The sequence below is a fragment of the Pipistrellus hanaki genome (genome assembly GCF_964339955.1).
Source record: "Pipistrellus hanaki genome assembly, chromosome: 19".
In the NCBI taxonomy this organism is placed as follows: domain Eukaryota; kingdom Metazoa; phylum Chordata; class Mammalia; order Chiroptera; family Vespertilionidae; genus Pipistrellus; species Pipistrellus hanaki.
Window position 1 is genome coordinate 1,317,361 of NC_140521.1, and position 25,982 is coordinate 1,343,342.

At 60.1% G+C, this 25,982-nt stretch overlaps 2 protein-coding genes across 2 annotated transcripts; both read left to right on the forward strand.

Moving 5' to 3' along the window:
- The first annotated feature begins 126 nt into the window (after positions 1 to 126).
- LOC311613967 (uncharacterized protein) lies at positions 127 to 13,551 on the forward strand. The gene is made up of 10 exons (XM_084868459.1): positions 127 to 346; positions 1,571 to 1,655; positions 2,607 to 2,757; positions 2,853 to 3,026; positions 4,396 to 4,602; positions 6,046 to 6,631; positions 7,998 to 8,085; positions 10,063 to 10,213; positions 11,338 to 11,514; positions 13,260 to 13,551. Exons 1-10 carry the CDS (start codon positions 235 to 237, stop codon positions 13,455 to 13,457), a joined length of 1,929 nt encoding a protein of 642 aa, XP_084724585.1. The 5' UTR covers positions 127 to 234; the 3' UTR covers positions 13,458 to 13,551.
- Positions 13,552 to 15,702: 2,151 nt separating this feature from the next.
- Positions 15,703 to 25,976, forward strand: LOC311613968 (uncharacterized protein). The gene is made up of 10 exons (XM_084868460.1): positions 15,703 to 15,889; positions 17,353 to 17,440; positions 18,736 to 18,886; positions 19,850 to 20,026; positions 20,190 to 20,383; positions 22,279 to 22,883; positions 23,358 to 23,445; positions 23,951 to 24,101; positions 25,171 to 25,347; positions 25,651 to 25,976. The coding sequence occupies exons 1-10, from the start codon at positions 15,778 to 15,780 to the stop codon at positions 25,840 to 25,842; spliced, it is 1,935 nt and encodes a 644-aa protein (XP_084724586.1). The 5' UTR covers positions 15,703 to 15,777; the 3' UTR covers positions 25,843 to 25,976.
- The last annotated feature ends 6 nt before the right edge of the window (positions 25,977 to 25,982 follow it).

A 25,982-nucleotide genomic window follows, 5' to 3' on the forward strand; every position in this document is an offset into this window, starting at 1 on the left:
GCAAATCAATCTCAGAGCAAAATAAACAAACAAAAGTACCCGCAGGTCTGAGCAAATCAAACAAACAAGAGTGTTTGTGGAACTTCACCCGCAGGCGCGGCGGGGCGGCGGGGCGGACTGGACCTTGGTCCGGGCGGGGCGCCCACACGCGGGCGGGGCTCGGCCCTATTTCTTGGGGGCGGGGGCGGGCCACCATCGCCGACCGTGCAGGCTGCCCTCCCGCCGCCCGCCGCCATGGGCCTGGAGCTCTACCTGGACCTGCTGTCGCAGCCCTGCCGCTCCGTCTACATCTTCGCCAAGAAGATCGGCGTCCCCTTCGAGCTGCGCCCCGTGGAGCTGCTCAAAGGTGGGCCTGGCCGGCGGGGCGTCCGTGGCCCGTGCACCCCCTGGCCCCCCGCCCCGCAGCTCCCCGAGGCCCGTGCACCCCCTGGCCCCCCGCCCCGCAGCTCCCCGAGGCCCGTGCACCCCCTGGCCCCCCGCCCCGCAGCTCCCCGAGGCCCGTGCACCCCCTGGCCCCCCGCCCCGCAGCTCCCCGAGGCCCGTGCACCCCCTGGCCCCCCGCCCCGCAGCTCCCCGAGGCCCGTGCACCCCCTGGCTCCCCACACCGCAGCTCCCTGCAGCCCTCTGCACCCCCTGGCCCCCCGCCCCGCAGCTCCCCGAGGCCCGTGCACCCCCTGGCCCCCCGCCCCGCAGCTCCCCGAGGCCCGTGCACCCCCTGGCTCCCCACACCGCAGCTCCCTGCAGCCCTCTGCACACCCTGGCTCCCCGCCCCCCAGCTCCCCGAGGCCCGTGCACCCCTTGGCCCCCCGCCCCGCAGCTCCCCGAGGCCCCCGCCTCGCAGCTCCCCGAGGCCCGTGCACCCCCTGGCTCCCTGGCCCCTCGCCCTGCAGCTCCCCGAGGCCCCACGGTGGGCAGAGCCCCCTCACCGCCCGTGCCGTCTCTCCTCCGTGCCTGGTGCCTGGGGCAGGTCACAGGCCTTCCCTGAAGGGGGGTGCTGTTCCGCTCGGATGGGGAGAAAGCTGGTTTCCAGAGGCACCCCCAAACAGCATGCCTCAATCCCCAAAGCCCTGGAGACCTGGGGGACCGGCACCCCTCCCCTTGCTCACCCCAGTCCTGTCTGATAACTTCTCCCCCACCGCAGCCCCTGGCGGCACCCAGCACAGCCCCATCGCCACTCCCGGAGGTGGCAGGGCAGGGGCCCAGCGACACCCGCCCCCACCCAGCCGCTGTTCCCAGCCTGGCAGGGGCTCTGGCCGGAGGGGGTGTGCTGTTGTCCTCAGCCTTTCCTATTTTAAAAACATACGTTTTTTGATTCTATAGAGAGGAAGGGAGAGAGAGAGCGAGCGGGAGAGGGAGAGAAACATTAATGATGGGAGAGAATCATGGATCGGGTGCCTCCTGCATGCTCCCCCCCTAATGCTCCCCCCCCCCCCCCCCCCCGGAGCCTGCAACCCGGACCTGTGCCCTGACCGGAGTCGAACTGCTGAGCGCTCGGTTCCTGGGTCCATGCTCGCCCACGGAGGCCGGGGGGGGGGGGGGGTGCAGGCCTTTCTGACCTCCTTCTCCGCAGGGCAGCACCTCCAGGGGTTCTTGCCGGCGGGCAGCCCGAAGGTGGTGCCCCTCCTCAAGGACGGAGACTTCGTCCTGCACCAGAGGTACGCTCCTTCCCGCCGGCTCCGCCCGCCGCCTCCGAGGCCGGCCCGCGGCCCCCGCTGCGGCCCCCCACCCACCCCACAGGCACCGCCTCCCGCGGGCGGCCGCCAGACCCCACAGGCACCGCCCGAGGGCCGAGGGAAGGTGCGATGGGAGCAGGCGGCTGGGCGTGAGCCAGGGTGGCCAGGGGCTCCCGGGGTGACACAGCGCATCCCTGCACCTCTCTCCCTCCCTCCCTCCCTCCCTCCCTCCCTCCCTCTCTCTCTCTCTTAAATATATTTTATTGATTTTTTACAGAGAGGAAGGGAGAGGGATAGAGAATTAGAAACATTAACCAGCTGCCTCCTGCATGCCTCCCTCTGGAGATGTGCCTGAAACCAAGGTACATGCCCTTGACCGGAATCGAACCCGGAACCTTTCAGTCCACAGGCCGACGCTCTATCCACTGAGCCACACTGGTGGTTAGGGCTCGCTCTTTCTCTTAAAAAAAATATATTTATATTGATTTCAGAGAGGAAGGGAAAGGGAGAGAGAGAGAGAGAGAGAGAGAGAGAGAGAGAGAGAGAGAGAGAAATCAGTGATGTGAGAGAATCATTGATTGGCTGCCTCCTGTGCACCCCCTACCGGGGATCCAGCCGGCAACCTGGGAATTGAACCTGGGACGCTTCAGACCACAGCCTGATGTTCTGCCCACTGAGCCAAACCGGCTGGGGCTGCGAAGAGGTTCTTGAAGTCCGGAACAGAGGGGCTGGCCGAGACTTAGTGCCCAAGACTGAGAAGAAAAGAGCCTCAGGGGGACAGTCAGGGGCGAGAGGCGGCAGCGCCCGGGGAGCAGGGGTGGGAGGGGCGGCCGGCCCTCAAAAGCAGACAAGCCCCAGGTCCCAGGGGTGGGGCAGCCGGGAATGAAGGCCCAGGTCTTCTCACAGCCCCCCTCCCCCCGCGCCTGTCCCCAGCGTGGCCATCCTGATTTACCTGAGCTGTAAGTACCAGGCGGCGGACCACTGGTACCCAGCCGACCTGCAGGCCCGCGCCCGCGTCCACGAGTACCTGGGCTGGCAGGCGGACTTCATCCGGGGCACCTTTGGGGTGTGCCTGTGGACCCAGGTGAGGGGAGGGGAATTGGGGGGGGGGGCGGTTACCTGCCAGGGGCCTGGGAGGAGGCGGGGCCACAGGCTGAGCCTGCACGTGGCCTGCGCCAGGTGCTGGCACCGCACATCAGGGCGCCAGTGCCCGAGGAGAAGGTGACGCGCAACAGGGCGGCGGTGGACGGCGTGCTGCAGCAGCTGGAGGAGCAGGTGCTGGGGGACCAGGCCTTCCTGGCCGGCCCGCAGCTGACGCTGGCGGACCTCATGGCCCTGGAGGAGCTGATGCAGGTAGGAGCGTGGCCAGGAGCGGCCTGGAGACCCCGCACCCCCCCCCCCCCCCCCCTGCTCTGTCCGAAGCACAGAGCGCTCTGGCTGAACCCGGCGCTGCAGCCGCGCCCTCTGCTTCCCTCCTGGGGGAGGGGGGGGTACCTTCCGGAGCTATTTAAAAAATATATTTTTTAGCCCTCACCGGTGTGGCCCAGTGGATAGAGCGTCGGCCTGCGGACTGAAGGGTCCCAGGTTGGATTCCGGTCAAGGGCATGGACCTTGGTTGCGGACACATCCCCAGTAGGGGGTGTGCAGGAGGCAGCTGATCGATGTTTCTCTCTCATCGATGTTTCTAACTATCTCTCCCTCTCTGTAAAGAATCAATAAAATACATTAATATATATATGTATATATTCTTAATGTATATATATATTTCATTATAATTTTAAAATATATTTTTATTGATTTCAGAAAGGAAGGGAGAGGGAGATAGAGATGGAAGCATCAATGTTGAGGGCGCGAATCATCAGTCAGCTGCCTCCCACACGCCCCCCTCACTGGGGGTCGAGCCTGTAACCTGAGCATGTGCCCTTACCTGGAATCGAACCTGGAACCCTCCAGTCCATAGGCAGACACTATCCACTGAGCCAAACCAACTAGGACTATTATTATTTATATATATGTATATTTTTATAGATTTTAGAGAGGAAGGGAGGAGAGAAAGAACCATCCATCGGCTGCCTCCTCCACACCCCACCCTGGGGATCGAGCCCGCAACCCGGGCCTGTGCCCTTGACTGGGGATCGAACCCTGACCTCCTGGTGCACAGGCCGAGGCGCAGCCTCTGGGCCTGGGCCGTCTGGTGCTCTCAGGCCTGCGGTGGGCACACTGCCTGGGCCTCACTCACATGGCGGCTGGACAAGGAACCCGCACCTGTGCCAGGGCTCCTGGCATCGGGACCTCCGTATCCCACCCACGGCCCCGCCCTCATCCCCCATGCCAGGGCCAGCCTGACGGTGGAACCAGGCTGAGGTAGGGGGGTGGGCATTGAGAAGAGAAAGAGAGACAGGAACGCGGGGTCGGGAGGACTACAGGTAGCCGGTTTATTAACTGCGCGATGCTTTTTATGCACCAAACACGGAATGGGAGGTCTGCCAAGAGGAGTGTACTCTGTGTTCCTCTCAATCTCTGAGGGAGAGGCAGAGCAGGACAGATTCTCGGTGCAGCAGATCTCAGTCAATCTCAGACTTTTCTTGGCACGCCATGAAAGGTTGCTCTCATTCTACTGATAGTCGCCATCCACACAGGTCTGGGAACACTGTGTGGGTAGGGTAGGGGGGCTAGAAGGCTAAGACCTTGTCAGCTTACACCCTGTCTCCAACGCCCACAGGTGGTGGCTCTCGGCCGCGACGTGTTTGCGGGCCGGCCGCGGCTGGCTGCGTGGCGCGGGCGGGTGGAGGCCATCCTGGGGGCCGATCTGTGCCGGGAGGCCCGCGGCCCCATCCTGAACATCCTGGAGCAGGCGGCCAGCCAGCAGCTCCCGCAGCCCCCCGCGGAGTACCGCCACAGGATGCTGCTGCGCCTCTCCAGGATCCCCTGAGGGCGGCGGGGGGCTGGCCGGCCCAAGGCGAGCACGGTTCCTTCCTTCCTTCTGCGTCTGACCTGTCCCTTTCCCCTCTCCCTCACGTCTCCGCTCCCCCTCTGGCTCCGGGAGGAGTCTGCACAGACCGGCCCCCGCTGTCCTCGGCCGCCTCTCCGGTGCCGAAGAAATAGCACTAGAAACCCACCATGCAGCCCTGGATAGTGTAGCTCAGTGGATAGAGCGTCGGCCTGCAGATGGAAGGGTCCCGAGTTTGATTCCGGTCCAGGGAACGTGCCTGGGTTGCAGGCTGATCCCACACTGGGATCCCCACACTGGGGGCGTGCAGGAGGCAGCTGACCCATGATGCTCTCTCATCATTACTGTTTCTATCCCTCTCTTCCTCTCCTTTCCTCTCTGAAATCAATAAAAAAAAAATTATAAAAAAACACACACAAAAAAAACAAGTTCCCTGTGTTGCGTGTGGACCAGGACCAAGGGCCCGGGTAGAGGCAGGGCGGGGGCCGGAGGCTGTGAGGTTGGCCAGGCCGTCAGAGGCGTGTGTGTGTGTGTGTGTGTGTGTGTGTGGGCGGGGGGAGGAGATGCAGGATGTGGAGCGACAGCGTGACCGCAGCTGGCGGTAGAGGGGTGGGTGGGATGAGGAAGAGGGGTGACGCCTAGGGCCTGAGCCCCACGGAGTTGGGGGTGCACCCTGCGGTGGGGAGCTCTGGAGAGAGTGCATCTTTACCAGGTCAGGACGGTTACTCTGTGGACAGAGGTGAGGCCTGGGCTGGGGGTGGGTGGGGCATGGAGTACACGCATGTGTGTGCGTGCTTGTGTGTGTGCGTGAGTGCACGCGCGCACGTGAGTGTGTGTGTGTGTGTGTGTGTGTGAGAGAGAGAGAGAGAGAGAGAGAGAGAGAGAGAGAGAGTGGGAGGGAGGGCCTAAAGCCCTGAACTTTGCGCCTGCAGCTCCTCGGCCTGCCTGCCTGTCGCCACTCCCTGAAGGATTGTGAGGCCACCAGGTTGTCCCAGGCGCAGGTCAGGGCGGGGAGCAGGATGGCGGAGTGCCCGTGGGCTCGCCCTGTGGGTGAGGGAGAGGGCCAGGCTGGGACCCTGCTTCTGGAAAACCCAGGGCCAAGCCCCGGCAGGGATACAGCTGGGCCTGCCGCCATGCCCACGAGGCCAGGAGGGCCCCAGCCGGTCAGGGAGGAAGTGGGCTTGAGGGAAGGGCACAGACCTCAGGCCCCATTTCTTTTTTATTCCTCACTGGAGGGTATTTTTTCCATTGATTTTTAGAGAGTGGAAGAGAGGGAGGGGAGAGGGAGAGGGAGAGGGAGAGGAGAGAGAAAGGAAGAGGGGGAGAGAGAGAGAGAGAGGGAGAAAGAGAGGGAGGGGGAGAGGGGGAGAGGGGGAGAGAAAGAGAGTGAGAGAGAGAGAGAGAGAAACATAGATGAGAGAGAGGCACATGGATCGGTTGCCTCCCACGTGCATCCTGCCTGGGGCTGGGCTCCTCTTTCTCCCTGTCTTTTTCAGCCACAGTTCGGGTTCGATTGGTCAGTGCCTACTTCCAATCTCTGCTTCTGGAACCTTCCAGGGCTGGACCTCGATGCCCGTCCTCCCTCCACAAGGAAGGCCTGGCCCTGGGAAGGGATTCCCTGGAGCGAGCCCCTTGCACACACCGGCCCTGAGGGAGGGGAAGGGCAGAGTCAGGGGACCCCTCCCCGGCCTCCTCCTGCCTCCTCAGAACCCTCGCTGCTGCCAGGATTCCAGGTCGCACGGCCTCGGGACAATCCCCAGTGAAGCAGGAGTTCCGGAACGCGGGCTGCTGGCCTGGGCGGGAGAGGGCTGCTGGGCGGGAGCCGGGCTCAGGCTGCACCTCGCTGGAGTCAGGGCCTGCGGCGGTGGCTGGGGGCGCCCGTTCCGCGTCTCGGCCATGGGCCTGGAGCTCTACCTGGACCTGCTGTCCGCGTCCTGCCGCGCCGTCTACATCTTCGCCAGGAAGAACGGCATCCCCTTTGACTTCCAGTTTGTGGACCTGCTGAAAGGTCAGCACTGGTGGCTCCCGGGCGGCCTGGTCCCGGGAGGAGGCGGAGCACAAGGCAGGGGTGTTTCTGAAAAGCAGAGGCGGAGACCAGGAGGGAGGTGCCTCTGCCCGGACCCTGAGGGGAAGCACAGGTTTCCGAGGGAAGTGCAGGCCCTGCGTCTGTCCCCCGCCCCGATGCTGCCCTGCTCTTGGAGGGCAGAGGCGAAGAGAGTGCTGCAGAGGGGCCCCTGGGCTCCCACCCGGTGCCCGCACCTTCTCCTGGCGGGACTGAACGCTTGTTAACGGTGGCACCCTGTTCCTCGGCACCCACCAAGGATGTCGGAAAAGGCACAGAGGTGTCTGGTCATCTCACATCTAAGAGTCCTGAGGCAGCTTCGGTCTACACTAGGGGTGTCGAGCTCAATCAGAGAAGGGGCCAAAATCTAAAATCCAGCCTAAATCTCGGGCCGAATGGTTTACTGAACAGTAATAAACTGACAATGTCATAAACTGACAGTGGAGTGCAGTGATGACAGCGCGGTGCGGGCCACATTGCAAGGCCTGGCGGGCTGGATTTGGCCCGCGGGCCTTGTGTTTGACACATGTGGTCTACACCATCCTCCCTCAGCATTCACAGCTGCTCAGGGTGACACAGACCAGTGAAGCTTGGGGGCTGGTCTCCAGGACTCCCCTATCCCAAACACAGAGGGGGCTTTAAAAGCTCAACGTGGCCCTAACTTGGTTTGGCTCAGTGGCTAGAGCGTCAGCCTCCGGACTCAAGGGTCTCAGGTTCGATTCTGGTCAAGGGCACGTACCTTGGTTGCGGGCACATCCCCAGTAGGGTGTGTGCAGGAGGCAGCTGATCGATGCTTCTCTCTCATCGATGTTTCTAACTCTGTCCCTCTCCCTTCCTCTCTGTAAAAAAATTCAATAAAATAAAATAAAAGCTCAGCTTGTGGGAGCCCATACCCAGGTGCTCCAGAAATGAACGAGGTGGAGCCCAAAAATGTTTCCAGCCGGAGACAGCCGGTCACGGGAGAGTTCCACACGGGGCCGGCTGCATGTGAAAGGCTCTTTTGTTGAATCCCAGCTGTGTGCTAGGCTGCCGGCGGTGGCTGCAGGCCCCAGAGTTGGGGGTGAGACCGGCACCCTCCAGCTTCTGGGAGGGAGAGGGTCCTCCTGGTCACGGAGCCTGAACAGGAGCAGGAGTCCTGACCCCAGGCCCGTGACCTTCCCCGACTTGCTCTCTGACCTGGGGCGAGCCATGACGTCCCCTGGGCCTCAGTTTCCCCTGGTGAGCACATGGAGAGAAAGGACATGTCTGCCTCCGGGATGCCTGGCTCTCTCTTCCCAGGGTGTCTGCAGCCTCTCTTTCCTGCCCCGCGCAGGTTACCACCACAGCAAGGAGTACAGCGAGATCAACCCTCTGAAGAAGCTGCCCAGCCTCAAAGATGGGAAATTCGTCTTATCGGAAAGGTAACCGTCTGCCCGGGGCCCTGCCGCCAGCAGTCTCTGCTCCTCCTGCGGCTGGTCTGCTGGTGCTGACCCTGGACCATGGCCCCCAGACGCCACAGCAGACGGGCCACGAGCCAAGGAGGAGCATAACGCCCCGCGGACCCATCACGGAGCTCCAGAAGTGGTCCACGCAGGGGCCCGGGAGCCACTGGCAGGTCTCCCCAGAGCAGTTGTGACCCAGGAACTGGCCCCCAAGGGTGGTGCTCCCAGAGGTCACAGAAAGGGCAGGCGTAGCCGAAACCGGTGTGGCTCAGTGGATAGAGCGTCGGCCTGCGGACAGAAAGGTCCCAGGTTCGATTCCGGTCAAGGGCATGTACAGTGGTTGCGGACACATCCCAAGTAGGGGTTTTGCAGGAGGCAGCTGATTGATGTTTCTCTCTCATCGATGTTTCTAACTCTCTATCCCTCTCTCTTCCTCTCTGTGAAAAATCAATAAAATATATATTAAAAAGAAAAAGCCCGAAGCCAGTTTGGCTGAGTGGTAGAGCATCGGTCTGCGGACTGAAAGGTCCCAGGTTCGATTCCAGTCAAGGGCATGTACATTGGCTGCGGGCATATCCCCGGTAGGGGGTGTGCAGGAGGCAGCTGGCTGATGTTTCTCTCTCATCGACGTTTCTAGCTCTCTATTTACCTTTCTCTCTGTTAAAAATCAATAAAATATATTTAAAAAAAAGAGAGAGAGAGAGAACAAGAAAAATGAAAAGGCAGGTGCAGGGAGCGCTTATGGGGTCAGGCCTTGGACTGATCAATGGCAGAGCCACATACAAGCCCCAGCTTGGAGGGCAGAGCTCCGCTCCCACCCCAGGCACAGTTAAGCCTGACTCTATAGTTCTTCCTTGTTCCTGGACAGCAACTGGGCTGTGGGAGGGGCAGCAGTGCTGCCAACGCTCGGCCTGAGTGAGGACATGGATTTGAAACTTGCAAGAACCCTGGAGACATGCTGACCCCTCCCCTTGCTTTGCTCTGTGTGACCTGATTACAAAATAAAGCTTCGGCTTACAGCTGTCACGGTCCTCATCCAGGCACAGTGATCCGCCTGGCCCCAATGGCATTCTCTTGTCTGTCTGCTTCAATCCCTCACCGGCCACCTCCGGTTCACCCCTGGCCGCGCTGGGTGCGGTTCAGGCAGGGCTGTTGGGCCAGTGAGTCAAACCTCACCTGCCTCTTAAGCCTCCCCCGGTGTCTCATCCCTCTGCTGCCAGTTCACTCTCTTCTCTCCACTCCCCCAGCTCCCCATTCCCAGGCCCCACCTGACCAAGGTCACCAGCTATGCTAGGCGGTTTGGCTCAGTGGATAGAGCCTCTCAGCCTGAGGACTCAAGGGTCTCGGGCTCGATTCCGCTTAGGGGCACATGCCCAGGGTTTAAGGCTGGATCCCCTGTAGGGAGCATGCAGGAGCCAGCCGACCAATGATTCAGCATTTAAAAAAAATACATATTTTATTGATTTTTAACAGAGAGGAAGAGAGAGGGATAGAGAGTTAGAAACATCGATGAGAGAGAAACATCGATCAGCTGCCTCTTGCACGCCCCCCACTGGGGATGCGCCCCCAACCAAGGTCCATGCCCTTGACCGGAATCGAACCTGGGACCTTTCAGTCCGCAGGCCGACGCTCCATCCACTGAGCCACACCGGTTTCGGCAACGATTCAGCATTGATGTTTCTATCTCTCTCTCCCTCTTCCTTCTCCAAAATCAATGAAACTGTATGAAAACAAACGGAAAGCAGGGAGGGGGCCGGCTGGCGGGCCCTCGCGGACCAGCGGGCTGCTGGCCCTCCCCGCAGCCTTTGGGCTCCCCCTTCCGCTGGAAGGAGGTCTGTGCCTGGAGCCCACGGGGGACGGGGACGGGGGAGCTCTGCCTGGGGGAGGCCTCCCTGGGGCGGCGGCTGGGGCAGCCGAGCCGGCCGGCCTGAGCAGCGCCCCCCTGTCCGCCCGCAGCGTGGCCGTCCTCCTCTACCTGTGCCGCAAGCACAGCGCCCCCTCCCACTGGTACCCGCCGGACCTGCACACGCGCGCCCGCGTGGACGAGTTCATGGCCTGGCAGTACACGGCCATCCAGCTGCCCATGAGCAAGGTCCTCTGGATCAAGGTGAGAGGGCCGCGCCCCGGCCGGCCGGCCGGCGGCGGGGGCTCAGCAGGCGCCCCTCGGTCCCCCAGACTCACTCTCCCCGCTGCCTTCCTCGCCTCCTCCAGAGCAGGGAGGAGCGAGGCGGTGGGGGGGAGGGGAGGAGGGGAGAGACAGGTGTCACTCAAACCAGGACGGGACTCCAGACGTTTCGTTCTCAGCGGGAATAGATCAGAGGCCAAGGGCCTGGGGACACCAGGGATCTAAAGATGACACGTGAGCCGAAGCCGGTGTGGCTCAGTGGATAGAGCGCCGGCCTGCGGACTGGAAGGTCCCAGGTTGGATTCCGGTCGAGGGCATGTGCCTTGGTTGCGGGCTCATCCCCGGTAAAGAGTGTGCAGGAGGCAGCTGGTGGATGTTTCTCTCTCATCGACGTTTCTAACTCTCTATCTCCTTTCCTTTCTGTGAAAAAATCAATGAAATATATTTTAAAATAAATAAATAAATAAATAAAATTTTGAAAACGGGAAGTATGGAGATCTATTTAGCATTTAAAATAAATAAATAAATAAATAAAGATGACACATGACAGTTATGTGACGCTTCGCGGGGGATCTGTTCTGAGAAAGTAGTTGTCAGGCGATTTAAAAATATATATATTTTATTGATTTTTTTTTTTTTTTACAGAGAGGAAGGGAGAGGGATAGAGAGTTAGAAACATCAATAAGAGAGAAATATCCATCAGCTGCCTCCTGCACACCCCCTACTGGGGGTGTGCCCGCAACCAAGGTCCATGCCCTTGACTGGGATTGAACCTGGGACCCCTGAGTCTGCAGGCCGACGCTCTATCCACTGAGCCACACCTGTGATTTTGTGGTGGAGCGTCGTCGAGTGTACTTACACCGACCTACACGGTGTCGCCTGCTGCTCGCGTGGGCCGCGTGGCTCCGCCCGTCGCTCCAAGGCTGCCAGCCTGGGGAGCGTGGGATTGTCCGAATCGGTGTGAGCTTAGATCCGGGCCGGGGACACGGTGGGATGGAGAGAGGCCATCAGCCCGAGACAAGGCTGCCGAGGCTGGAGGCTCGGGGGGGCGGGGGGGGGTGAGCCTGGGTGCGGCCGCCTCCTCCATCCTCTCCCCGGGCCCCCAGCTCCTGATCCCCATGATCACAGGCGAGGAGGTGCCAGCGGAGAAGGTGGAGGAGGTGCTGGCTGAGGTGAAGCAGAACCTGCAGCTGTTTGAGGAGCGGTTCCTGCAGGACCGGAACTTCATCACCGGGGACAGCATCTCCCTGGCCGACCTGGTGGCCTTGGTGGAGATGATGCAGGTGAGGGCTGCGGGCGGGAGGCAGCGGGGACAGACAGACAGTGGGGAGGCGGGCCTGGGGGCTGCGGAGGCCGAGTCTGGGTGGCGGCACTCCATCGGGGCCACACAGGAAACAGTTTTTTGTTTTGTTTTGTTTTGTTTTGTTTTGAATATATCTTGCCCTGGCCAGTTTGGCTCAGTGGATAGAGCATCGGCCTGCGGACTGAAGGGTCCCGGGTTCGATTCGGGCCAAGGGCACGTGCCTAGGTTGCAGGCTCAATGATCCCCAGTGGGGAATGTGCAGGAGGCAGCGGATCGATCATTCTCTCTCATCATTGATGTTTCTATCTCTCTTTCGTTCTTCCGTCCTCTCTGAAATCAATCAATAAATATATTTTAAAAATAAAAATATATATATCTTGATTGATTTCAGAGAAGAAGGGCGAAGAGAGAGAGAGAGAGAGAGAGAGAGAGAGAGAGAGAGAGAGAAACATCAATGATGAGAATCATGGATGGGCTGCCTCCTGCACACCTCCCACTGGGAATCAAGCCCACAGCCTGGGTATGTGCCCTTGACTGGAATTGGACCCGGGACCTTTCCGTCCGTAGGCTGACGCTCTACCCACTGAGCCAACCGGACAGGGCGAACAGAGCGTTTGAACCATAGAGGGAGATTGCTAGCATCCACGCTGCATTCCTGGGTGTGTGTGGGGGTGGGGAGGGGGAGGCCGAGCCCGGGGCAGGGAGGAGAGCACAGGTTTCTTGGTCAGTCAGCTGGATCCTAGATGCCTCTGCCTCCTGGTGGACGCCCAGACAGTGTCCAGAGGCTTCCAAAGCATCCTTCTGGCTGTAGGGCTTCTCCTCCGAGTCCCAGAGGGCTGCACAGAGCAGCGCCCCCGCCGCTGGGTCTGAGGGGCGTCCGCGGAGCACGTGGGGGCAGACCTGCATGCAGGGGAGGCAGCCCGGTCCAGCCCAGTGGGCGTGCAGGCCAGTTTATTTATTTTTTTTCCAAACATATTTTTATTGATTTCAGAGAGGAAAGAGGAGAGGGAGGGATCGAGAGAAACATCCATGACGCGAGAGACTCATCCACTGGCTGCCTCCTGCATGCCTCCCACTGGGGACGGAGCCCACAGCCCAGGCCTGTGCCACTGACCGGGAACTGAACCGTGACCTCCTGGTTCACAGGTCGCCGCTCAATCGCTGAGCCACGCAGGCCGGGCAGGATGGCCAGTTTAGACCCTGGCTGGTGTCTTTGCAACTGGCCACCTTGGTCCGTGTGCCATGCAGATCGGCCCGGGAAAGCCCGTTGTAGGTTTTCTCGGTGGGAGAGCGCCTGCGTTTCCCTCTCGCCCGCCCGCCCGCCGGCCAGCCCGCTGTGGGCCTCCACACATACTGGGTGCAGGCTCCTCCCGCTGCCTGCTGGGTCTCCCATGCCAGCCCCCTTGCCGGACCACAGAGGGAGCTGGACATGGGGCGGGGCGGTTCCTCCCCCCTCATCGGGGACCCCGCGGATCTCTGGGAGAAGGCGGGACCCACGGGCGGCTTCCCACTGGGAAAAGGAGGAGCCACGTGGGCCAGGGGTCCCCCAGAGAGGGATTTGAGACCTTGGACCAAGACTAGTGACCAGGAGCCTGGGGGGTCCCGGAGCCCCCACCCCCAGCCCACCTCCGTGACGGAGCCTGTGACTGAGGCTGAGGGAGGAGCGGCGGGGGCTGGGCCCCAGGTGACCGCGCCTTCCGCTCTGTCCCCCTCTCCCCCCCGCAGCCCATGGGGGGCAACTACAACGTCTTCCAGTCCAGCCCCAGGCTGTCTGAGTGGCGCATGCGGGTGGAGCTGAGCATCGGCCCCAACCTCTTCTGGGAGGCCCACAACCGGCTGACGAAGCTGGGCGAGTGGGACTGCTCCACGCTGGACCCGTCGGTCAAAGAGAGGATCGCCAACATGCTGCAGAAGCTGAAGTAGGAGCCGCCCCGCGGCGCTGGCTGCTCCGCCCTCGGAGCCTCCTTTCTGAGGACGGACACCAAACCCAGTTTCTTTGTCCAATAAAGAGCCGGGACCACCGCCACGGCTGCCGAGCCTGCGCCCGGGGTGGGCACGGGGCTGCCGGGGAGCGGGGGGGAGGGGGGGAGCCCGGAGAAGGAAGGCCTGTTCTTGCACAAACATCACGCAACAGGCCTCTAATATATATTATATATATATATATTATATATTATAAATAGAGAGAGAGAGAGAGAAAGAGAGAGAGAGGGAGAGAGAGAGAACACTCAAGAACAGAATAGCCCTAGCCAGTTTGGATCAGGGGATAGAACTTCCGCCTGTGGACCTAAGGGTCCCGGGTTCGATTCCCATCAAAGGCACATCACCTCTGTTGCAGGCGCCTCCCTGGGCCAGGCCCCGGTCAGGGCTCATGCAGGAGGCAACCCATTGAGGTGTTTCTCTCACACCGATGTTTCTGTCTTTCCCTCTCTCTTCCACTCTCTTTAAAAATCAATGGAAAGCATATCCTTGGGTGAGGATTAAAAATGAAATAAATTTAAAACAAAAAACAAAGAGCAGCAGAATAAACATTCTCTTCCAGTGCATGTGAGATAGTCTCCGTGACAGACCACGTGTCAGGCCATAAAGTCCCAACAAGTTGAAACAGATAGGTCTCCTAACCAGGCATGTTCTCTGAATGCACTGGAATAAACCAGAAAGATCTGGCCCCGGACCCCATGCCCTTAGCCCCAGGCTCCACAGAGGCCGGTTCCTCGCGTGTCAGAGCCCTGGGCCATGGTGGGCATTGCGTGGCGGCTGGATGCCCTCCTCTCGCACACCCGGGGGCCTCACCACCTCGGTCTTCCTGGTTGGGTGGGCACTGCCCCCCCCCCCCAATCGCTGGGACTGCCTCTTTCCTTCTCTGCACCCCGTTTCTCCATCTTTTTTTTTTTTAAATATATTTTATTGATTTTGTACAGAGAGGAAGGGAGAGAGATAGAGAGCTAGAAACATCAATGAGAGAGAGTCATCGATCGGCTGCCTCTTGCACACCCCCTACTGGGGAGATGCCCGCAACCAAGGTACATGCCCTTGACCGGAATCGAACCCGGGACCTTTCAGTTCCCAAGCCGACGCTCTATCCATTGAGCCAAATCGGTTTCGGCATCCATCTTTTTTTAAAATAAATTTTTATTGATTTTTTTTTACAGAGAGGGAGGGAGAGGGATAGAGAGTTAGAAACATCGATGAGAGAGAAGCATCGATCAGCTGCCTCCTGCTCACCCTCCCACAGGGGATGTGCTCGCAACCAAGGTACATGCCCTTGACCGGACTCGAACCTGGGACCCTTCAGTCCGCAGGCCGATGCTCTATCCACTGAGCCAAACCGGTCTTGGCTCGTTTCTCCATCTTGAACACGGTCAGGCAGAGCCAGCCCCCCCACCTCTGCATATCTCATATCCGCAGACTTTCTGGGTCTGCAGTCATGCCTGGGCCTTCACCTCCTCACCTGTGAAATGGGGGTGACAGGAGATACTCTGAGACGCTACCAGGTGAAACTGGAGGCTGTGATTCTAAATCCAACGAGCCAGCCAGAACCGGTGTGGCTCAGTGGATAGAGCATCAGCCTGTGGACTGAAAGGTCCCAGTTCGATTCCGGTCAAGGGCATGCACCTCGGTTGCGGGGAACATCCCCCGTGGGGGGTGTGCAGGAGGCAGCTGGTCCATGATTCTCTCTCATCAGTGTTTCTAACCTCTATCCCTCTCTCTTCCTCTCTGAAAAAAATCAATAAATATATTTAAAACAGCTAAAACTGGTTTGGCTCAGTGGTAGAGCCTCGGTCTGAGGACTGAAGGGTCCCGGGTTCGATTCCGGTCAAGGGCATGTTCATTGGTTGCGGGCACATCCCTGGTGGGGGGTGTGCAGGAGGCAGCTGGTCGATGTTTCTCTCTCATTGACGTTTCTAGCTCTCTATCCCTCTCTCCTCCTCTCTGTAAAAAATCAATAAAATAAAATAAAAAATTTAAAACAATAAAATAAAATAAAATAAAATAAAATAAATCCAAGGAGCCAGCCACAGAGCCCTGGGGCTGGGAGCCCTCCGCCTGACCCTCTGAGGGGGGACCCGCCCATTGCCCCCACCCACCTTGGCTGGGCCCGGAGCCCCAGGCTCAGCCTCTCCCGCCCGCCCCGTCGGGGCGTCGCCAGCCGTTGGCCCCGGAATGACCGCCAGGGGGCGTGGCCTCCTGCGAACCAGTCCGCTGGGCTCCGCGCAGTGCCCGGAGCTGGGGTCCGCCCGCCGCCATGGGCCTGGAGCTCTTCCTGGACCTGCTGTCGCAGCCCTGCCGCGCCGTCTACATCTTCGCCAAGAAGAACAGCATCCCCTTCGAGCTGCGCATCGTGGAGCTGCTCAAAGGTGGGCCCGGCGGCGGGCGTCCGGGGAGGAGCCGGGAGGCCGGACGTCGCTGGGGGGGGTGCGGGGTACCCCCTCCCGGGCCATCTCCTCTCCATCGCGGAGAATGGCGAGCCACCGGAGGCTCCCAGATCCCGGAGGAGAGACCTGCGGGCAGAGCATCCCCCGAGGAACCCGAGGCCGGGGCGCAGGCCTGGGGTGCGGGCGCGGCCCCCAATCGGGTGTGTGTGTGTGAGTGTGTGAGAGTGTGAGTGTGAGTGTGTGTGTGTGTGTGTGTGTGTGTGTGCAAGAGGCAGCCCACTCCGGCTCTCTCTCCATGGATGTTTCTCTCTCTCTCCCTTTCTTAAATAAATACCGATAAAGATGAGTGCGGAGGAGAGACCGCCTGGTGAAGAAGGGGTGCCCCCGGTGGGGGGACCGGCCTTTAGGAAGGAGGCGGCAGGAGGAGAGGGTGAGGTGGCCCGGGGCAGAGCCTGGGACAGAGGCCAGCCCGCCGGGCAGCCTCCCATCGGAAGTTCTGCAACAGCTCGCACTGCCCCCACCTTCCAGCCCTTCTCTGCTCCACCCAGTCTGCACTGGAGCCCCTTCTACCCCTCCCTCTTCCTCCTCCTCCTCCTCCTCCTCCTCCTCCTCCTCCTCCTCCTCTATCTCTTCTTCTTCCTCCTCCTCCTTCCACTCCTCCTCCTCTTCCTCCTCCTCCTCCTTTACCTCTTCTTCTTCCTCCCTTTCCTCCTCTCCCTCCTCCCCCTCCTCCTCCTCTATCCCTTCCTCCTCCTCCTCCTCCTCCTCCTCCTTCTCCTCCTCCTTTATCTCTTCTTCTTCCTCCTCCTCCTCCTCCTCCTCTATCTCTTCTTCTTCCTCCTCCTCCTCCTCTCCCTCCTCCCTCTCCTCCTCCTCCTCCCGCTCCTCCTCCTCCTCCTCTCCTCCTCCTCCTCTATCTCCTCCTCCTCCTCTCCTCCTCCTCCTCTATCTCCTCCTCCTCCTCCTCCTCCTCCTCCTCCTCTCCTCCTCTGTCTCCTCCTCCTCCTCTCCTCCTCCTCCTCTATCTCCTCCTCCTCTCCCTCCTTCTCCTTCTCTTCCTCCAACTTTGCCTTTATCCACTTTGTCCTGTTTCTCTTGTCCCTGGTGGGGAGGAGGGGCGCTCGGTGGTGTGCCCTGGGGAGGGTTGGAGGCTTGGTGAGCGAGATGACTCGTTCCTTTGGCCAGGCCCCAAGGCCCGGCTGGCACACGGCTCGCCCGGAGGAGGAGTGGGGCAGCTTGCCCTGGCCCGGTGGGCTCCGTGGACAGCAGCCCTGGCCGGGCGACAGTGGAGACCTACGTGCCGGGCAGCGGCTCTCTCCGGTGCAGCTGCAGGAGCAGAAGCCTCTTAGATAAACTCGGGCCATAGCCAGGACCCCGCAGAGGGGGCGCAGGCCCTCCAGGGCCCCCGCTCTCCGCTGACCGCCGCCCTGCTGCTCGCTCCGCAGGCCAGCACCTCAGCGAGGACTTTGCCCTGGTGAACCCCGTCCAGAAGGTGCCCGCCCTGAAGGACGGCGACTTCACCTTGACCGAGAGGTAACGGGGGCCCGGGGCTGCTCCCAGACCTCGCCGGGACCATCTTGTCCCAACCCTCTATTTTATCCTTATTTATTTATTTAAAAATATATTTTATTGATTTTTTTTACAGAGGAGAAGGGAGAGGGATAGAGAGCTAGAAACGTCGATGAGAGAGAGACATCGACCAGCTGCCTCCTGCACACCCCCCCTACCGGGGATGTGCCCGCAACCAGTGTACATGCCCTTGACCGGAATCGAACTCGGGACCTTTCAGTCCGCAGACCGACGCTCTATCCACTGAGCCACACCGGTTTCGGCTTTATGCTTATTTTTTAAAATATATTTTTTTAATTGATTTCAGAGAGGAAGGGAGGAGAGGGAGACAGAAACATCATTGATGAGATGGGCTGCCTCCTGCACGTCCCCTTCTGGGGATCGAGCCTGCAATCCGGGCGTGTGCTCTGACCAGAACTGAACCGTGACCTCCTGGGTCATCGGCCAATGTTCTATCCGTGGAGCCAAAACAGCTGGGACAGAACTGAGCTTCTTTAAGGCTCAGCTTGACTGCCCGCTCCTCCCGGAGACTCTCCCCGGCTCTCCCATCAGACCGGCTCTGAGCACGTGGCCGGACACGTGGGGGCGGTTGGTCGCCTGCGGGAGGATCAGCTTGGGCGTGAGTCTCAGCGAGACTGCTAGCTCTGCTGCCACCACAAGCTGTGTGTCCGGGGCAAGTCCCTTCACTGCTCCAAGCCTGGCTTCCTGGTCTGGGAAATGAGGCAAATCCTTTGGCACATTGTCAGGGAGACTGAAGAAAGGATCTGTAGAAAGCTCCTAGCACAGCGCCCTTTCTTTTCTTCTTCTTCTTCTTTTTTTTTTTTTTTACAGAGGGAGAGGGATAGAGAGTTAGAAACATTGATGAGAGAGAAACCGACCAGCTGCCTCCTGCACACACACACACACCCCCACTGGGAAAGGTACATGCCCTTGACCGGAGTTAAACCTGGGACCCTTCAGTCTGCAGGCCGACGCTCTATCCACTGAGCCACACCGGTTAGGGCTTCTTCTGCTTCTAAATATATTTTTATTGACTTTAGAGAGGGAGGGAGAGGGAGAGAGAGAAACATCCGTGATGAGAGAGAATCATGGAGCGGCTGCCTCCTGCACGCTCTGCACTGGGGATGGAGCCATGTGCCCTGACCCGGAATCGAACCCAGGTGCCTTCAGTCTGCAGGCTGACGCTCTGTCCACCGAGCCACACCAGCTAGGGCCTCAGTGCCCTTTCTACACCCTTCATGTCCTCCCTCCCCTTGCAGTGTGGCCATCCTACTCTACCTGACCCGCAAGTTCAAGGTCCCTGACCACTGGTACCCTCAGGAGCTGCAGGCTCGGGCCCGCGTGGATGAGTACCTGTCCTGGCAGCACACGAACCTGCGCAGACACTGCCTCCGGGCCCTGTGGCATAAGGTGAGGCCCCGACAGGGGCAGTGAGGGCACCACCTCAGGGCTCAGGCACCGTCACCTTCTCCTCTTCAGTTTGGGTAGTTTCTACTGACCTGACTTCGACTTCACTCGTCCTTCCTTCTATTGTGCTCAGGATGCTGTGAAGCCCACCGAGTACGTAAAAAAAAATTATTTATATAAAAATATAAATATATAATTTAAAAAATTATCTATGTCTATATCTATCTATATCTATCTATATCTATCTATCTATCTATCTATCTATCTATATATATATATTATTGATTTCAGAGAGGAAGGAAGAGACAGAGAGAGAGAGAAAACATCAGTGATGAGAGAGAGTCATTGATCAGCCGTTTCCTGTACTCTCCCTACTGGGGATGGAGCCTGCAACCTGGGCATGTGCCCTGACTCACATCGAACCCAGTATCCTTCAGTCTGCAGGCTGAAGCTCTACCCACTGAGCCAAACTCACTTTTGTTATATACAAGCCATGGACTGCTATTCCCATATCATAGCTGGGGAGATCGAGGCTCAAGGAGTTTGCGTGCTTTGCTCGAGGTTCTGCAGTTCGTATGAGAGTGGAGGCCTTAAAAGCCCACCCACCCAATTACTTCCACTGTCAGAGGGATTGCTTTTGTGTCAGGAGGAAAGAGGTTATAAAATAGGTAGTTCCTGGGCCTGCTCCCTCCCCTTTTCAAGGTTCAGAATCCCTTTGATCCATTCTTAAAGGGGTCTGAGTCCCGCAGAAGTCTCTGAGGCTCAGCCAATCAGAGCTCACGGCAGCGGCGGGAATAGTTCCGTAGAGAGGGGTCCTTTGGGAATTTCCTTGCAGGCCTTCCCAGGGTATGGAGCCAGGGAAGCAGTTCCAAAGCTGGGGGTCAAGGCTGCTTGCCTTCCTACCCCCAAGGCTGGGCCGGCTCTAACCACCACCCCTCTGGCTCCCCTCGCCTACCCACCTGCCAGATAATGTTCCCCGTCATCCTGGGCGAGCCCGTATCTCCTGAGATCCTGGAAATCACCCTGGCAGAGCTGGATCTGACCCTGCAGATCCTGGAAGACAATTTCCTCCAGGACAAGGCCTTTCTGGTGGGGCCCCACATTTCCCTGGCCGACCTGGTCGCCATCACGGAGCTGATGCACGTGAGTTCGGCTGGGCGGGCCGCCGGAGTCCCCACCCCGGGGCTGGGACATGGAGCATGTTGGAGGTCCCCTCTTCTGGAGCTATGTGGTCCCCACACCGGGCAGGTGCTGCTTGGCCTCGCCCACCCACCCTCACCCCGCCCTGCCCCCCTCTCCCCTGCAGCCCGTGAGTGCCGGCTGCCCGATCTTTGACAGCCGACCCAAGCTGGCTGCATGGAGCCAGCGCGTGGAGGCCGAGGTGGGGCCGCCCCTTTTCCAAGAGGCCCATGAGGTCATCCTGAAGGTCAGCGACTTCCCCCCTGCAGACCCTTTCGTGAAGCAGAAGCTGCTGCCCAGGGTGATGGCCATGATCGCATGAGCCGGGAAGCTCCGCCCCCCCTGCCCCCGGCTCTGCCCCCTGCAGATCACAAAGCACATTCCTGCCACCCCAGAGAGCAGGAGCGGTTTGCCTGAACCCCATCACCCCTCAGGCCAGGTCCCTCCCCCACCCCATCTTCCATGGCCCCCTAAAAAGCGCTAGAGGAGGACAGCACACTCACACCTGGTCTCCTTAATCACCCCTTTCCTTTGCAGTTCGGCAAATAAACCTGGGCTTAGCCTGAGCCGCCACTGCTAACCCTGCTGAGTGATTTATCCGACCTTTCAATGCCCTGGTCTTGGTCTCTGTCCAACAGAGGACCCTCCTCTGCAGGCCCCGTGGGTCAGCGTCTCTCTGCTGGTTGCCAAGGGTGACATTACCAACAGCCTCCTCGGGCCTTCGAATTCCCAGGGGAAGTAATTTCCCAGAAAGCATAGGGGTCAGCGAGCACCACCCCCCCCCCCGCCCCCGCCCCGCACATGTTCGCTGTCGGCATGGTGGTAGACCAGTTGGCTGGGCCGGCCTCCCGGGATGTTGCCCTTTGGCACCAAATAGTCTACGTCACGAGCCCTGTGTCTGTCCCAAGGAACCGGTCCGCGGGGGGCAAAATCTGAATCGCAGCCCTCCTGGTGGCTGCCGGTCCAGAGTTCGCGTGCCTGATGCCTCCAGAGGCCCACCCTCGAAGTTGGTTAGGGTTTGGAGTTCGGGGAAAGGCGCCGGCTGAGAACAGAGGAGTCCATCTTACCCACGGCCAGAGTTCAGGCTTCTTTTATGCCCAGAAAAGGGGACACGGGAGAAGCTGTCTTTGCAGAACTCAAACCTCAGGCAGAATTCCTCCGACGGCTGGCGTGTCTACACGCAAGACTGGGCAGACGGTGTCAGCCTGCAGGGCGGGGGGCAAGGCAGGCTGGGACAAGATGGAGTGCGAGAGAGACTGAGCATCTCACTCTGTTCGTGGTCAGGACTCGGGCACTCAGAGCCTTCACTGCCACAGCGAGGCCCGGAGCCGTGAGCGGGAATGGCGCGCTCAGGCTGTGTTTCAGAATGTTCTGGCTGCGGGGGAGGGGGTGTGGGCTGGAAGGTGGCCGAGGAGGAGGCAGGGAGATTGGGTATTGCAGTGACCCAGTCAGAGGTGACTGGTGGACAGGGGTGGACCCCGATGGGGTGGAGGACAGGCTCCCTCGGCCTGGAAGAGGGGGAGGAGGGGGTAGAGGGAGAAGAGGGGGAGGAGGGGGTAGGGCTTCCTTAACTGGGGAGCTTGGGGGACCCGGGAGGCCAAGCTATTCTCAAACTTTCCAGTGGTTGATCCTCCTCCCAGGTGGCTTTCTTGGGTTTGGGGGCAGTCTTCTCTCCTCTCCTCCCCCCCAAATATATATATTTTAAAATATATTTTATTGATTTTTTTTACAGAGAGGAAGGGAGAGGGATAGAGAGCTAGAAACATCGATCAGCTGCCTCTTGCACACACACACACACACACACACACACACACACACACACACGGGATGTGCCCGGAACCAAGGTACATGCCCTTGACCGGAATCGAACCCGGGACCCTTCAGTCCGCAGGCCGACGCTCTATCTGCTGAGCCAAACTGGTTTTGGCCCCCCAAAAATACTTTTATTGATTTCAGAGAGGAAGGGAGAGGGAGAGAGAAAGAAACATCAATCAGCTGCCTCCTGTACACACTCCACTGAGGATGGAGCCCACAACCCGGGCCTGTGCCCTGATGGGGAATCGAACTGTCAACCACGGAGCCACGCAGGCGTGCGGGACAGCCTTCTTAACCAGAAGGCGCTCTTAGAGAACCGCTGTTATAGCCATGGGCCCGAGGCGCTTGGGGTCACAGGGGGGAAGGCCTGGGCCCCCTGCAAACCCCACATGAACCCACAGGGCTCTGCCCTCCGGAGGGATGAGCTGGAGGGTAAGGATGGCACCGCTAATCCTCGGAATGGGGGTCAGGCCTCCGCAGAGAGCAGGCCCACCCGCCCCAGCCTCCGCCTGGCACTGCGCCCCCTTTTCTCTCCTCCCTAGTGTTCTCAGCCACCCTGACTTCCTTCTCTCTCAGCCTCCCCCGGGCCCGGGGTCAGTGCTGGGGGGCCTTCGCGTCCCGTTTCCCATTATCACCCCTGTGCCCCCTGTCCGTTTGAAGGTCCAGAGAAGGGGTGTGACCCGGGCCGGGCGGGACCCCAGCTCAGACCCCCGGGGAGCAGTGGGAGATGCGGCGCCGCTGATTGGCCCGCAGGTGTCCGCGCCAGCCAATGGGCGCGGGGGCGTGGCGGGCGCGGGCTCCGGCGGGTCCGGCGGGTCCGGCGGTTGCAGCCGGTGGTTCTGGTCCCGGCCGGACTCCGGGGTCCGCCTCCCCCTCTGCGGTCCGCCCGCCGCCATGGGCCTGGAGCTCTACCTGGACCTGCTGTCGCAGCCCTGCCGCGCCGTCTACATCTTCGCCAAGAAGATCGGCGTCCCCTTCGAGCTGCGCACCGTGGAGCTGCTCAAAGGTGACAAGGGAGGTCCCGGTTCAATTCCTGGTCCGGCTCAATGGCGGGGCGGGGCGGGGGGGGGGAGTGTAAGAAGCAGCTGGTCGATGATTCACTCTCATCATTGATGTTCCTCCCTCTCTGAAATCAATTAAAAAAATATATATATATATATATGTCGAGACCTGTGTGGCTTAGTGGATAGAGTGTCGGCCTGCGAACTGAAGGGTCCCGGGTTTGATTTTGGTCAAGGGCATGTGCCTTGGTTGCGGGCGCTTCCCCAGTGGGAGGTGTGCAGGAGGCAGCTGATGGATGACTCTCTTATCGATGTTTCTAACTCTCTATCTCTCTCCCTTCCTCTCTGAAAAAAATCAATAAAATATATTAAAGAGAGAGAGAGAGAGGGAGAGAGAGAGATATCCTGGATGTGGGTGGGCATGACCAGAGGCTCGGAGGGCTCAGGGTTCTGCCCGCTGCCTCCCGCTCTCTCCACAGGTCAGCACTGCAGCCAGGAATTCATCCAGGTGAACCCCCTGCGGAAGGTGCCCGTCTTGAAGGATGGGGACTTCACCCTGGCCGAGAGGTGCATGGCCGTGGGGGGCTGGCCAGCCCCTGTGTGCCCACTGCCGATGGCCTGGACAACTGTGCCAGCACCAGGATGGAGAGATGCCAGGCTGGGAGGGCACCTGGCATTGCTCCTGTCATGTCCATGCTTTGACTCTGCTGGGTGCTGGGTGCTGGGTGCTGGGTGCTGGGTGCTGGGTGAGTTGCTCTCACCCTTAGGGCCCATCTGGGTGCCCCCGTTTTGGGGGAAGCTTTCTCTGGGCACACCCCCCCCCTTCTGAAATCCCCTCGCGTTTTTGGTTTTTTGCTTTGTGCCCTTTGTTCAGAGGATGGGGTGGCTCAGCGTAGCGCTGTGTGACCTGGGGAAATCACCTAACCTCTCTGAGCCTCACATTCCCACTCTGCACCATGGGGATGGGGAAACACATGCCAGGAGCCGAGGCCTGTCCCGTCCAGGGCCTGGCCCCGGGAGAGGAGCGGAAGAGTAACTGGGACGCCTCCCACGCCCCTGCTGTCCCCCCCAGCGTGGCCATCCTGCTGTATCTCAGCCGGAAGTATGAGGCCCCTGACCACTGGTACCCCCAGGACCTGCAGGCCTGCGCCCGTGTGGACGAGTACTTGGCATGGCAGCACACGTCTCTGCGGAGAAGCTGCTCCATGGTCCTGTGGCAGAAGGTGAGCCTGGGGCAGGGACCCTCCCTGGGTCCTCAGGGGATGGTGCCATCTGTTTACTTTTAAAATATATTTTATTGTTTTTTCACAGAGAGGAAGGGAGAGGGACAGAGAGCTAGAAACATCGATGAGAGAGAAACATCAATCAGCTGCCTCCTGCACACCACCCACTGGGGATGTGACCCCAACCAAGGTCCGTGCCCTTGACCGGAATCGAACCTGGGACCTTTCAGTCCGCAGGCTGACGCTCTATCCACTGAGCCAAACCAGTTTCGGTGGCGCCTTCTGTTTAAAACATCCTGTTCAGCCCGGCCGCCGTGGCTCAACATCGACCTATGAATCAGGAGCTCACGGTTCGATTCCCAGTCAGGGCCCAGGCCCAGGATGTGGGCTCCATCCCCAGTGAGGGGGCGTGCAGGAGGCAACCAATCCATGATTCTCTCTCATCATGGATGTTCCCTTCCCCCTTCCTCTCTGAAATCGATAAAGATATTTTTAAGACAAAGAGTCCTCTTTGAGCTCCTGGGGCTGGGAGAGGAGCCCACTCAAGCCAAAAAGGGCCGGAGCCTTTCTGTGCAGAACGGAGAAAGGCCAATGAGTGAGTGTAGACCTTTACTCCTCAAAAGGCTGGTCCGCAGCCCAGGAGCACCAGCATCGCCTGGGAGCTCACTGGCCGTGCCGAGTCTCAGGCTGCACCGAGCACACTGGTCAGGAATGAGCTCTGAGCCATAGCCAGAGCAAGCGCCAGGCACCCTGCCATGTCAGGAGTCCGGGTGGGGAGGAGGTGGAGGTGAGGGAGTGGTGGCGGCTGCGCTGCTGAGGCCTTTGTGGGGAGGGCAGTGGGAGCCACGGCAAGCTCGATGCAGCGAGAAGGGGCGGGCAGCCTGGGGTTGCAGAGGGCCCTGCCAGCGGCTCTTTGAGCATCCAGGGAGGGTGGAGGCTGGCCCCGTGTGAGAGGGGAAATGAGGCCTGGGCACGGGGTGGTGGTTATGGGTGGAAGGGGACGGCGGGAGCAAGGAGAAGCTAGGCTGGGTTTGGGCAGATCCTCAGCCCTCCTCCTGCCCCCCGCCAGATGATGCTCCCTCAGTTCCTTGGCGAACGGGTGCCCCCCGAGGCATTGGCATCTACTATGGCCGAGCTGGAGAGGTGCCTGCAGCTGCTTGAGGTCAAGTTCCTTAAGGACGATGACTTCCTGGCAGGTCCCCGCATCTCGGTGGCAGACTTGGTGGCCATCACCGAGCTGATGCATGTGAGTGCGGGGGGAGGGGGAGCGTGACCCATGGGGCAGGGAGTGCCCAGGAGGGAGCCAGTTTTCTAGCTCATGCTGCCCTTCCTGGCTGGGGGCCCAGGGCGTGTGCTTCCTTCTCTACGCCTCAGTCTCCTCATCTGTGAAATGGGGCTTTAAAAGCCCACCCTGCAGGGACATCGAGGGCTTTCTCAGTGTCTCCTGGGAGGGGACCCCAGCCTATCACGCATGGGGCAGAGGAGGGAAAGTCCACCTGGGGGGTCCCTAAGCCGGATCACGCAGTCTTACAGCTCCCTCTCCCCACAGCCCGTCAGCGCGGGCTGCTCTGTCTTCCAAACCCGCCCCAAGCTGGCTGCCTGGCAGCAGCGCGTGGAGGCGGAGGTCGGGGCGGGCCTCTTCCAGGAGGCCCACGAGGTGGTCCTGAAGGCCAAGGACCTGCCGCCAGTGGACACCGCCATGAAGGACCAGCTGAAGCCCCTGGTGGAGGTTTTGTTGTAGTGAGGAGGGGCAGGCCCGCCGCCGAGGATGGAGACTGTTGTCAAAATAAAGAGATGGCGTCGCCTCTCTCCTTGGCCTTAAGCAAGACACTCCGAAGTCTCTGTTCTCGAGGTCCCGCCACGCATCAGCCCCACGTTCCT

Bases quoted from the DNA above. Each gene is read 5' to 3' on its own strand.
- LOC311613967 (XM_084868459.1), top strand. From the start codon at position 235: ATGGGCCTGGAGCTCTACCTGGACCTGCTGTCGCAGCCCTGCCGCTCC. The intron at 6,632-7,997 runs GTCAGCACTGGT...TGCCCCGCGCAG, and splicing joins GTTTGTGGACCTGCTGAAAG to GTTACCACCACAGCAAGGAG. The intron at 8,086-10,062 runs GTAACCGTCTGC...GTCCGCCCGCAG, and splicing joins AAATTCGTCTTATCGGAAAG to CGTGGCCGTCCTCCTCTACC.
- LOC311613968 (XM_084868460.1), top strand. From the start codon at position 15,778: ATGGGCCTGGAGCTCTTCCTGGACCTGCTGTCGCAGCCCTGCCGCGCC. The intron at 20,384-22,278 runs AGCCGGGAAGCT...ATGAACCCACAG, and splicing joins GTGATGGCCATGATCGCATG to GGCTCTGCCCTCCGGAGGGA. The intron at 22,884-23,357 runs GTGACAAGGGAG...CTCTCTCCACAG, and splicing joins CACCGTGGAGCTGCTCAAAG to GTCAGCACTGCAGCCAGGAA.